The sequence below is a fragment of the Vigna radiata genome, chromosome 4, assembly GCF_000741045.1.
Source record: "Vigna radiata var. radiata cultivar VC1973A chromosome 4, Vradiata_ver6, whole genome shotgun sequence".
Classification (NCBI taxonomy): domain Eukaryota; kingdom Viridiplantae; phylum Streptophyta; class Magnoliopsida; order Fabales; family Fabaceae; genus Vigna; species Vigna radiata.
This window is the reverse complement of record NC_028354.1, coordinates 16571113-16583661: the sequence shown is the minus strand read 5'-3', so window position 1 is coordinate 16583661 and position 12549 is coordinate 16571113. Positions and strand designations below refer to the sequence as shown.

The 12549-nt window shown below is 29.6% G+C and overlaps 1 protein-coding gene across 1 annotated transcript; it reads right to left on the bottom strand.

Moving 5' to 3' along the window:
• Positions 1–9638: 9638 nt before the first annotated feature.
• On the bottom strand, positions 9639–11441 carry LOC106758441 (phospholipase A(1) DAD1, chloroplastic-like). Its single transcript, XM_014641366.2, has one exon. It carries the CDS (start codon positions 11194–11196, stop codon positions 9787–9789), a length of 1410 nt encoding a protein of 469 aa, XP_014496852.2. The 5' UTR covers positions 11197–11441; the 3' UTR covers positions 9639–9786.
• Between the last annotated feature and the right edge of the window lie 1108 nt (positions 11442–12549).

Sequence of the window (12549 nt, the reverse complement as noted above, 5' to 3'; positions counted from 1 at the left end):
AATTGTCTGTAAAACTTAAAAATTGAAAAAAAAAAATACAACAATTTCATTACCGAATTATCTCTCTTTTAGGTTAAGTTCTTATTTAAATATGTTTTTATAAGTAAATTGATATATTATGAACAAAAAGAGTACTTAAAAATTAAAGGATGATTGTTTAATTTATTTTTATTTTTGAGTTATTTTGGTAAAATTGTTATCACAACCGCAAACCATGTTGCAATTTTTACATAATACTATTAAAATATAGTTTTTCATTATGACCGATGAGATTCATAATTGAAGGTTTATAATTGAAGATTTATGTTATATAATTGTATTGATATATTATGGATGAATTGTATGAATATAGATATTATTAAGGAGAAATATTTATATTGTATAGTATAATGTATAAATTGGTGTGAGAATTATGGCGTGAAGTTTTTCTAACTATACTAAATTCTCATACTCATATAAAGAATGAGATTTAGACGATGAGAGTCAAAGGAGGTTCATAGTCTGCAGGATCGGTATGGAATAATACTGTAACTTAAAGGATAGAAGGGAACTCACCATGTCATGGTGGCTTTTTGTGATAAAGATAATGGTTTTGGAAAAGGAGAAATATTGTTGTTGATGTTGAATTTATTGTATTAAAAATTTATGTTAGGGGAAATATTTATTGTATCATTGCCTTATAAGTTTATTTGTGTCTGATGTTAAAGAATGAGTTGATTAATATTTGAATGCAACTTGATTCATATGATATAAATTTTCTATGATGATTTTTTATGACTTAATGAGAATAGATGGTATGAGAATTTTTGGAATGAGGTTATGCATGAGAATGAATAGAATTTAGGTTTGAATACCAAAAACTTATGAGATCATGTGATACAAATATATTATGATTGTGGGAATTTTGTTAATATGATCATTCCTAAGGAGAAGTGTGATATTCAATAAGGCATTTTTGCACTTTGTTTGAATCCATATAGAAAAGTCATCCTGAGTGTACTAAACTCTTATGATCATGTAGAGAATGAAGTTTAGATGTTGAGAACTCAAAGGAAAGAAATTAACCATGTAATAGTTGTTTAGGATAAGATGGATGAGTTTTGTATAAAAGGAATGTTGTTGCTGATGTTAAATATAGTGTAGAAAAAATTCATGATAGTTGCATGACTGACACGAGTATTCTAATCAATGCATGAGTATTCCTAAAATTGAGTCTAGTGCAAGGAGGGACAACATAAACATAGATCGGTAAGATATTGTTCGTTCTGTGTCATGCCCTCACCGATTTCCTTTTAATAATCCAAAAGGCCTCTTATCAATGGAAGTATCTTATTTGTATATAAACCCATGATGTGAGACTCTATTTGTATCCTAACAATTCTCCCTTCAAGGACTATGGTTCTTCACCTCTCCTACAGCAGAAGTCTTTTTTTTATCCTCAAGTGCATTGTGGTCTGCACTGAGCACCTTTTGCTCTCTATCATGACGCATGCACATCCATGATTCATCTAGCTGTCTGCCACCAGTTGCCTGTCAGGGCTTCACCTTACCATAGAAGGACGTACTCATTTGAGCCGGTTATCAAGACTAACCATCAGCTCTTATACTAATTGCAAGGAGGCACAACATACACATAGATCTCCACACACGTAAGATATTACTCTGGGTTAAGCCCTCACAATTTTTTTTTCGGAACTAACATCTAGATCATGTTAAAGTTTTAATAAATGATTATGATTGTATGACTGATATGATGTGGTACAAATGAATCTAAATTATCATGAATAATTACTACAAAAATTAGTTAAATTTATAAAAATTTATGATAAAAATAAGTTTAGCCTTGTTTTTTTTTTTTTTGTGTGGTGTTTTGGTGTCATCTACAATAACAAAAGATCAGGTAGAGGTCTTTGTAGATAATGATGAAAAACATATAAAAAAACTTCAAATAAGGGTATGGAAGATTAAAGTATATGAATATCAAAAATCTTCCTAATGTAATATTTCAAAAAACAATGTATACTTCTTATAAAATTGAACATACATTATATATATTAATCAAGAATCAAATTAAATAATAATAATAATATTTTTGGATCGTTAAAAGAAAGTTCTGAAGATTATTTAAAAAAAAAAAAAAAAAAAAAACTCTTGTCGTTTACTATAACTCAAATTATATTTTTTTTTTCTCCTCCACTCTCCTTTTCTCCATTTTTCCTCTGAGCTGCTCTATCGTCACAGCTGATTAGTCACGTCATCCAACCACACTTACCTTCATCTTACAGCCACAAGCCATCATATTTAATTGCTCATATCTCCATTGCCTTCCCATTCCTTCCTTCTTAATTTCATTAACATTTAATTAGATAGCAATTTAGGTTAAATTCTTTTATGTTTGCTAAATTAGAATATATTGAGAATAGTTAAGAATATTGTTTTGTTGAACGTGTTGCCATTAGGTTTAGATATCCCAGTTTCTCAACAAATAATGTTAGATTTTAGTTATTTCATGTTTTAAGTGTTATGAACTCAATGAGAAATTTAATTTTCTATTTGATATTTAATACAACGATTTGTTTAGTACTCTTCTAATCTTAAAAAAGTTCCTAATTGGACTAAACTTTATATATAAACTAGTAAAGTATGTATAACTACAAAGTGTATTGAGCATTGAATTGGAAAATGTATTTTTAACATTTTTTTTTATAACCTTTTTACAATCTCTTATGTGACAGTTTATGATTGGTCTGTTTCAAATATACGAACCAATAAAATAGTAACACATAATCTGTTGTCAAAAGGTTGTTAAAATATTATGATTCTATTGAATTTTCTATTGAATAGTTTAAGAAGAATAGAAACTTTTTATTCACTAGTGTAACAACAGGTATAATGTCACGCGTTTAACGTCAAACTCCTAAATAGCCAACGTTAAAAATAATTGGTAGCATTTTCGTAAATAAATGCAATTATTAAAAGTTGATTAGAATTGTAGTGCGACGTAAAAGAATATAAAACGTCGTTAGACGTTAAAAGGTTAGTGAATTAAAAAAAAATGAGCAGGAGATTGAAAATTCATTCACTTTATCTTAACGTGCGAAAACCTTTTCTCGGCTCAAACTTTTTACGAACGAAGTTTGACGATCATCACATGCAATCTTTCTTTCATTTGATACAAATGCATGTTAATTAACTACTTTAGGCATGATTTTCGTTTGTTTTCACCGATTATTTTCATGTTCTTGTCCTTTATAGGAGCATTTTGTTTTCTCTCTCACGGGTGGCAACACAATAAACCCAGGTTAGTTTTCGTTTTCTTATTTCTTGATAACTTATTTGTTATTTTTTTGTTAAACTTGTTTGTTGTTGTTGTTGTTTGGTTGAACTTGTTTGTTGTTATTGTTTGATTGAACTTGTTTGTTGTTTGATTGAACTTCTTTGTTGTTTTTTATTGTTCTTTGATTGATCCTATATTACTGTTTATAGTTCATGCTTTATAAAATACCAAAACCTGAAAATTGTTGTTTTTTTCTACTTTTCAGGTCTAGTAAAACTGTAAAAAAGGATCACAATTAATTAAAAAAATAAAAAAAAAATATTAATGTCATTTATTAACAAAATTCAACGTTAAATTAACGTAGTATATTAACAAAATTCGACATTAAATTAATGTCTCCTGATATAACGTCATTCTCGAAATAACGTCATTCTCGAATTTGACGTGGAAGACAAACAATATTTGACGTCAATTTACTATTGAAATTCCATATATTTTATTTAATTTTAATTTATTATTACATTGAGTTAATCTTCGTGTATATTTGTAGAGATTTTGTCTCAATACACTCACTTATATAATCAATTAATACAAAATATTATTGGAATTTTATGAAATATAAGAAATAATGATTAAATTTTATATACTATTAAACTATAATAAGAGTGAATATTTTTAAATAATATATAATAAACGTTTGTATATATTAATACGTGAAGAGTTTAGTATATATTTAAAAATATTGAATATTTTCCTGATGGTAATGTTGATATATATATATATATATATATATATATATATATATATATATATATATATATATATATATATATATATATTAATCTTATTATTGATTATATCAATTGTCTAAAAGTCAAAGTGAGTAAAATTTTAAACAAATCATGACATTTGAATGGTCATGATCTTAAATAAAAAAATTTATATTATAACTGTCACTTACAACATTTAGTCAAATAGTAAATATATCAAGATAAAAGTCACAAGTTTAATTTTTCAACTATTAACAATAGTTCTAACTTAATGACAAATATTTTGTCCAATCTTATCAAATAACTTCTTGTACCTATATTTTATAAAAATAATTGGTTATTGCATATCATCTATATCTAATCTAGATCTAAGAGATACCTTAACCTTATCAAGTAACTCCTTGTACCTATCTTTTATAAAAATAATTGGTTATTGCATATCATCCATATCTAAGAGATATTTTTCTCTTTGTAATAATCTCTTATGTTTTGATTTAAAAATAAAACCTAAACATAATTCAAAAGTAATAGGTGAACCTGTTATCAAAATGGGTTGAAACACGTAAGTCAATTCAGTTTACTACGAGTTTAAACATGATTAAGTTGAAAAAAAAATATGAAATTTTGATGAGAGTTAATTTTTACTTGACTCACAAAGATCCTGACTTACCAATTGATCTATTTTTTTTATTTTTTTAATAAAATGAAATTAATTAATTATTCAATCAAACCAAAAACATTGCAACTCAAAACGTTGCACTTGCCTGTACATGCAGTCTTTCCTTTTTGCACCGCTGCAAAAAAGCATAATATTTTGTATTTATCCATTTAGAACTCCAATTTAATATATAAATAATGTTATAGATTGGATAGTTCAAGAAGATGTCATTTTTTTTCAAAGAATGATAGTTTTAGAAGATACGAGTATTGAGCTATATATTTTTGTTAATTGTTTTATGTAGTTTCTTGGCCAAACGATTGTCTATATCTCATTAAACTAAATTGGAAAATTTTTATGCTTGATAGCTTATAATATATAACAATAGAGTTCTTTTGTTTCATTTTCTTTTATATCAAATCGTCCAATTATTATTGTTTCAATTTGATCGATCAAAGTAACCTGTTATAAAAATCCTGGAAGAAGAAGGTGAAAAAAAAAAAAGTTAAGTGAGTCAGTGAGCCAGTCTGTTTAACCCATCAACCCGTGGTGGGTCAAGCTGGGTTCAAATTTTTTCGACTCACTAATAAATAAATCGGGTTGGGTTGGCTCACTAAGTAGTCAGTCAACCTGTGATGGATCGGATCGGATGAGACAGAATGACCTATTTTGACACGATGAACCATTACAAATTTATTCTATTGACGATCTAACAATATGAAAAAACAATTCTTAAATCTATTAAAACCCATTTTTAAAAATTTGTTACTTTTTCCATAAATCATATCACTTATATGCCACATAAAATAAAGTTAAACTTAACACAATAAAGAATAAAGATGTCATTAGACAAACTTCACAATAATAAACTCATATAACTGTATTACAAAATCCATTGGTTACTAGACAATATAAATACACGTAAAGAGTATCAGGGTTCATGAAAAAATAAAACACGTAAAATTTACTCACTTGAAACAATATGTTCATTTACACACATTAAAATTTCAATAGACAATCTCTCAAGCATGATCCTCCAAGATAATGCAAGCACTTTGAGAAGGACATGACCATAATATTTCATCTTTGGACAACTTTGGATTCTATATGCAATTATATATCTCCAAAAATGTCAAGATGGTGTTAAAAAAAAGAATTTTTTTTTTGTTGGTCCTTGTTGATATTGATTGTTTTTTCTCATGTGATTGTATATCAATCCAAAGATATCATAAATCTAAATACAAATTTGTTTAGAGAAACTTTATAAATGCTTATAGTAGAAAAAAGTTTTAAAAAAAATGAAATCAATTTTAATTAGTAAAAACTAATTTACGTATATAAGTTCGTTTAGTGAAACTAATTCACCGAGATTTTTGAGTGAAAAAATAGAATAATTTTATTTATAAGTAATTAGCTTATATATATAAATTCATTTATAGGAGTTCATACTATTTTTTTTTTAATTTATGCGTAAATTAAATTTAACTTATAAAATGTTATGTGATTGTTTCTTTTATAAAATTACTTTTACATGAAGTCGTAGTTATTTAATACCTAATGAAAAATACAATGTGATAGATAACAAATGTGTCTGTATATTCGATATTATGCATTCCTATGACTGGTCGGCCATGAGAATGGAACAACGGACACAAACCCTAAAGATTCTTAAATGCAACCCATAATCATGCTTACATATAAATACGACTTACCTTTTGAAACAACAAACATGTCAATTTTTAGCAGTAAACTTTTTAAATATGTTTTTCATCGTTAAATTATTATAAAGAAAAATATTTTTTCATATTGAATTTTATGAAAATAATGTAAAATATCATGTTGTTTCTGCTAAAATTGGACGAGAATAATTGCCTATTAAGTTTTTGTCTCTGTCGAATATCTTTCCACTCTGTGCTTTGGTAATCGATAGGTGTAAGAAGATGACTTGCAGAATATACTCCGACTCTCTAATAATCTTTCTCTGTAGGTCTTTAGTAATTCAATACTGAGTCAAAGTGAGTTTACCTCGAAATTAAACCCTATTTATAGAGTTTATAAGGATCTGACCAATTAATTTACCTTTTAATGATCATTAATGCAAATCTTAAGTAGCGGTTATAACATTAATTGTACCTTAACTCTGCTCAACTGTTGTTGGGCCGAGCAGTCGCGAGGTCCTTTCCATCGTCAGCCGCTTGGTCCTTTCCATCCGATTTGTCACTGTATCGCTTGGTCCTTTCCATCTGATTTGTCACTGTATCCAATCGGTCAGCTATAAGTCCTTAGTAACACATGTGAAAATTATATGTGAAATTTCATTTATTAGAAGAAAAAAGTTTTACATGTATTTTGTTTAAAAAAATATTTTACATAATTTTTATAAAGTTTAAAAACAAAATAATTTATAATTTAATTTAAAAACTAAAGACAACTTTTTTCATAGGAGTTTAAAATATATATATATATATATATATATATATATATATATATATATATATATATATATATATAACTATTACTTTTTTTTCTTAGGCGAATTTAAGTGGAATAAAGTGGTGGAATAAAGTGATTATAGTTATAAGGTATCAGTTCGTAACTTCTTACCAGGTTTCTCTGTATTGAGTCAAAGTTGACTCAATTTAATCTATTTCAATCTTTTAGGAGTGAAATGATGGGAACAATATTTATTTTTTTTATTGAACTCAAGACCAACCAAACCTAACTAAAATTATTAATAAAGTTAGTTATAAATATATAATCATTTATTTATTGACAAAATCTGTATTTTTAAATATTAAATATAAAAAATGTATTCTAAAATTTCTAGAAAAAATGTTTTATAATTACAAATTTTAGCAACAAAAATTAAAAAATTCACGATCCAATTCATTTAACTGAGTCCAATTTGATCAAGGATGAATTAGACCGAGAATCAATAGTTGAAGATATAAAGAAAAGGTAACTTGCGATGATAAGACATCCTGTATGCTACTTTTGAAGCTCAAAGGATAACACGATGGAACATTTTTTTTCTTTTTGCATGATCCTTGTTGACATTTTATATATATATTTATTATTATAGATGGACTTATCTACTGTTCTACCAAATCCTATGGGAACACTCTACATGCAACATTTGCTCCACAAGAAGGACATTTATTTTATATATTTCTTGTTTTATATGTTGTTTAGTAAGTTTCACATTTTGCAATGATGTTCTTATAGTGAGATTTTGCATAATTGAACTTTTTCTATAAATAACTAACTAGGTGTAACTGATATAAAAAGTATTAAAGCCACATCACTCTTGAATGTGGTCGATAATATATGATGACAGTTCTAAACACTCGTGGCTGATATACAAAAACGAATTTTGTCTCAACATAATGCGTTTTTGTGGAATATAATTCAGGATGTGTGTGGCTTACAGTGAGATAGAAACATTATTTGGAAAACGTCTATCAGGTTCATGTTACATTACATTTAATCGAGTAACCTCTGTAGAAGATATTTAACTTTTTTGGGTACTCTTATTATCACCATAAAAAATATATTCGATTTCCCCTTTCAAAAAAATAAAAGTATCTCCCATTGGTTTGGTATGTGTTAGGAACACAAGCTTAATCTAAATTACTTTTTCAATGTTTTGCATTATTTACATGTAGGCGATAGATAAAATAAAAATATTATTTTATTAATAAGAAATATTTTCCTCGTAATTGTTGCTTCAAGAGCCACAAAGGAACGACGTCATAGAAAAGAAATAATGATAAGATGATAACTAGATATGTGTACCGAGACTTTGTTAATATATTATTTATGTCATTGTGCGTAAGAGCCTAACACTTGTCTACATTCAAACTTTACATTTTCTATATACGTTTCTAAGTTTTAATTTTATTTATTTTTTAAATATAATATTACATATTACAATTATATCTTTTCACACTAACCTAATATAAGTTTGACAAGTTAGTATCAGAAGGAAAGGGACAGACGAATCCATCCGTTGTTAACCAATGAAAACTACTATTCCTTTGTAACTAATTTTCAAGCACTTTTTGACTTCAACTTTCTATTATATACAATGTATGTGATCATTGACTTACCGTTATATATTTTTTATTTTTTTTTATCGCGGTATAAATATTAAAACGCTTAAGGTGTTCTGATGATTATAATAAATTAATGTATTGATTTTGTCTGATATAAATGTATATAATATAAACTTTTTGTTCTATGTCCTTTTATATATATATATTGGTGAAGCTAGGATTGTAGTGATGGTTTGAGTTGATGCAAAATGATTGAAAAGTATTGATTGGGAACAGCTTTTTCCATGTTCCTGGAAATGATTGAGAAGGGTACTAAGGGTGGGAATGGCGTGATGATGGGATGAACAAAATCCTACATAGATAAATGTATGTAACTAAAATATGAATAATGTTGTAAAAATTTGGTTTCCTTATAGGTAAGAGCAATTGTTTTTGTGATGGAAGATTATTGAAATGTATTACTTACACGGAAACATGTTGGCATTATTAACCCTTCACGTATTGGAAGTAGCTTTCGTTAGCAACTTGAAGTGGACATTGCGAACCTCAATGGTGGAAAGCACGCATGCTCTCTACTTAGAACTCAAAAATACACCAATTGGGGCCACATCTAATGGGACCTTCCTTTCCCATTATGTGCTCACTCACAACTTTCTTTTCGTAAAACTATCATACTACTTCCCCATTTCTGCTTTTCTTTTTTCACCCAACTCTTTTCATATTTTATTATTATTATTATTATTATTACCTTCTATCTTCAAATTATCTGCAAATTACCCTTTGCCCCTTCTACGCCACCAAACTATAAGGACAAAACCAAAAGAATATGTATAATAAAATCAGTCATTCAATCGTACATTCCCAAAAATAAAGCCCTGCACTGGAACACTTAAAACTATCATATCAAACAATCATGTCCACGTGTCTCAAATTTAGTTTTCCTCGCTCTCTCTTTTTCTCCATTTTTCATTTTCAATCATCCCTTGTATTTACAGAGTCATTCTTAGAGTAAAATGTGTACAAAATTTAATGGCGGAGAAACCTCTTGGCAGTGGCCCTAAAGGGACATGTGGAACTGACAAAGCCGTCAACGAGATGCAGATAAATGTTTAAATCATGACACGTGGCAATGTTAATTCCCCTTAGGTATGGAGAATCCCTGCTACAGAGCCGAAGCTCCTCCCCAATCTCTGAGTACAACAGCCACTGTACCTCTTTCACGCGATTCCGCATCCATCCCTGAAAACTAGCCACGTGTTCACCTCCATTCTCCTCCACGTCACCTTCCTTTCTCTCCGCCTCATCAAACACGAATCCTGGTATCTTTGTTATAACATCATCCGAGTTCACTATCCGCAACACCTTAGTCCCCTGCTCCTCCAGCCGCCGCCGAAAGCTCCGGTTTCCGACTCGGGGGCCGCCGAAGGAGATCACTGTCACATGCGGTGGCCGGAGAAAACTGTTCTTTATGTCATACGCGGCTAGAGTCGCCAGTGCCGCCCCCAAACTATGCCCAGTAATGGTCAAACTCAGATTTTCTCCTTCATAAGTTTTAAGGATCCGAGCAATCTCTTTTCTCACCATATCTTGCAAGCTCATCAACGAAGGATTGTCACTCACCTTGGACGTGTACAAACTCAGGAAGCCACTTTCCACCATGGCTCCGTTTTCTTCCACACTGCATGGCTCTGCTACTGTGATTCCATTTACAGTAGATGGAACCACGTTTGTAAGAGTGGCTCGAAGATTTTCGAGCCATTCAAGACACGTGGTGGTACCTCTGAATGCGACAACAATGTCTCTTCGACCAAGTCGTTTGATTTCTTCTTTGTTGTGACACACTGCTACGTACCCAATGTAGCTTGATTGTGTTGCCACCCAACCCGGTGCTTTGTCCACCCAGCTAGGTAATTTGATCCCCGAGGTTGCACGTAGGTGTTTGGTTACCTTGTAACCGGTGTTGCGTAACCCGCACCTTTCCAAGTGTGTGCTCTTTGGGAACTTGCATGTGGCGTAGTTAGGGGAAGAAGGGTCAAATTCGAAGGACTTATACGCGGCCTCGACGAATTGGCCATAGCGGAGAATCTCGGCGCGAAGGTTCTCGTCCAAGGGGTCTAACATACCGTTCCAATTGTTCACTCCTTGGTATTCCTTCCATCTCTTTCCAACTTTGTTGGTCAATGACGACAATGGTGGTGACATGGACGACGATGATCGTAACTGAGGCATGTTGGCGTTCATCATTTTGTCCATTTTGTGTATGGGTTTGGTTGATTGAAGGAGGGTTGTAGAGTGTGGTTTAATGAGAGTTGGAGCGTGGTGAAGAGTTCTCATGAGTGAGAATGAGGGTAAGAGAGTAAGGGAATGAAGTTCTGTGCGTCGTGTTGGTGTGGTTTGGAGGGGAAATTTATAGGTGAAAGAATGGGAATGGTGCATTTACCGTATAGAGTGGGTTGCCTTTATGAGTGCAAGTTTTCGTCCAGATAGAAAGTTTTTGTGTATGTATGTGTCATATCCGTTGAATTGTTTTTTTTTATTATTATTCTTTTGGTATTTTTTATTATATCTAGAAAAACTTATAGATCTTGGTTACGTAGAGTCATTTGGGTAGGAACACGTTTGCAAAACCTCCAGCTTTGTTGTGCCGAGGAAATTAATGACCAATGTCTGATATAGAGGATATTTTGAAACACTATCAAGTTTTGGCGGAAAAGATTCTTGAATCCTATTTACTGAGATGACTTTGTACTGTAATAATTGATAGAAATGTTTAATTAAGTAGTTATGTTTCACTTTTGAAAATTGATGTTCAGATTTTGGGCATACTAATTGTTAGGTTAATGTCATTTACATGCAATAAATTTTCATGAAAAAAGAAACTTTGGTAGCAGCGCTTAAGTTGTTTACTAGGGTGAGCCAATCATTCAAGTTTTTTTCATCCCTCTTGGTCCCATTTTATGACATTGTCTTGTGAAGATAAATGAGATGGGGCCAACATATTGTGTGATTTTGCCAATCATACAGCTGTAATATTTATATGAGAAACCATAGAAAGATATACATTTACATTTTTACATATGTTATAAAGATAAGATAGTTATAAAATAAAAGAAAATTTTATATTTTTTAAAAGAAAAATAATAATAATAATAATAAATGAATGTAAAAAATTTATATATATTTAATAACCTTTTATGTTATTAGTTATATATATAAAAATGAGTGTTATTTGGTCATCTCATATGCACCTTTTTTAACTTTTACAAGTTTTGATCCGTGCAAGAGAAGCATAGTAAAAGTTTTAAAAATGTCTAAAGCCATGACCACAAAACCACCAAAGAAAGTCTGTGAACGCATGATGCCAAAAGTGTCATATTGTCATTTACCTTTGTTATTATCAACCCAAATTACACTTACATGGCAACAATAATACACACATGCACCTTAATTTTATTTATATATATTATTTTCATCATATCATATCATTTATAAATTTATCATTTTTATTATCTTTAAATAAATAAATAAATATATAGAGAGAGAGAGATAATACATTAATGTACATGTATTTTTTTTTATAAGCAAAGTATTATTTCAACACTGGGTACTAACCCATAAACAAAAGGTTTCTAATAAGGCCGAATTAGTGAGATAAAAGAAAAACACACTAAGTAAAGAGAAGTATAAGTTTTGTGTCATTCTTTCTCTACCTTTTCTCTTATTTTTATTTTTTAAATTTTATCAATATAAGGAAACTTCTGAATATCAAATAATTTTAAAAATAAAAAA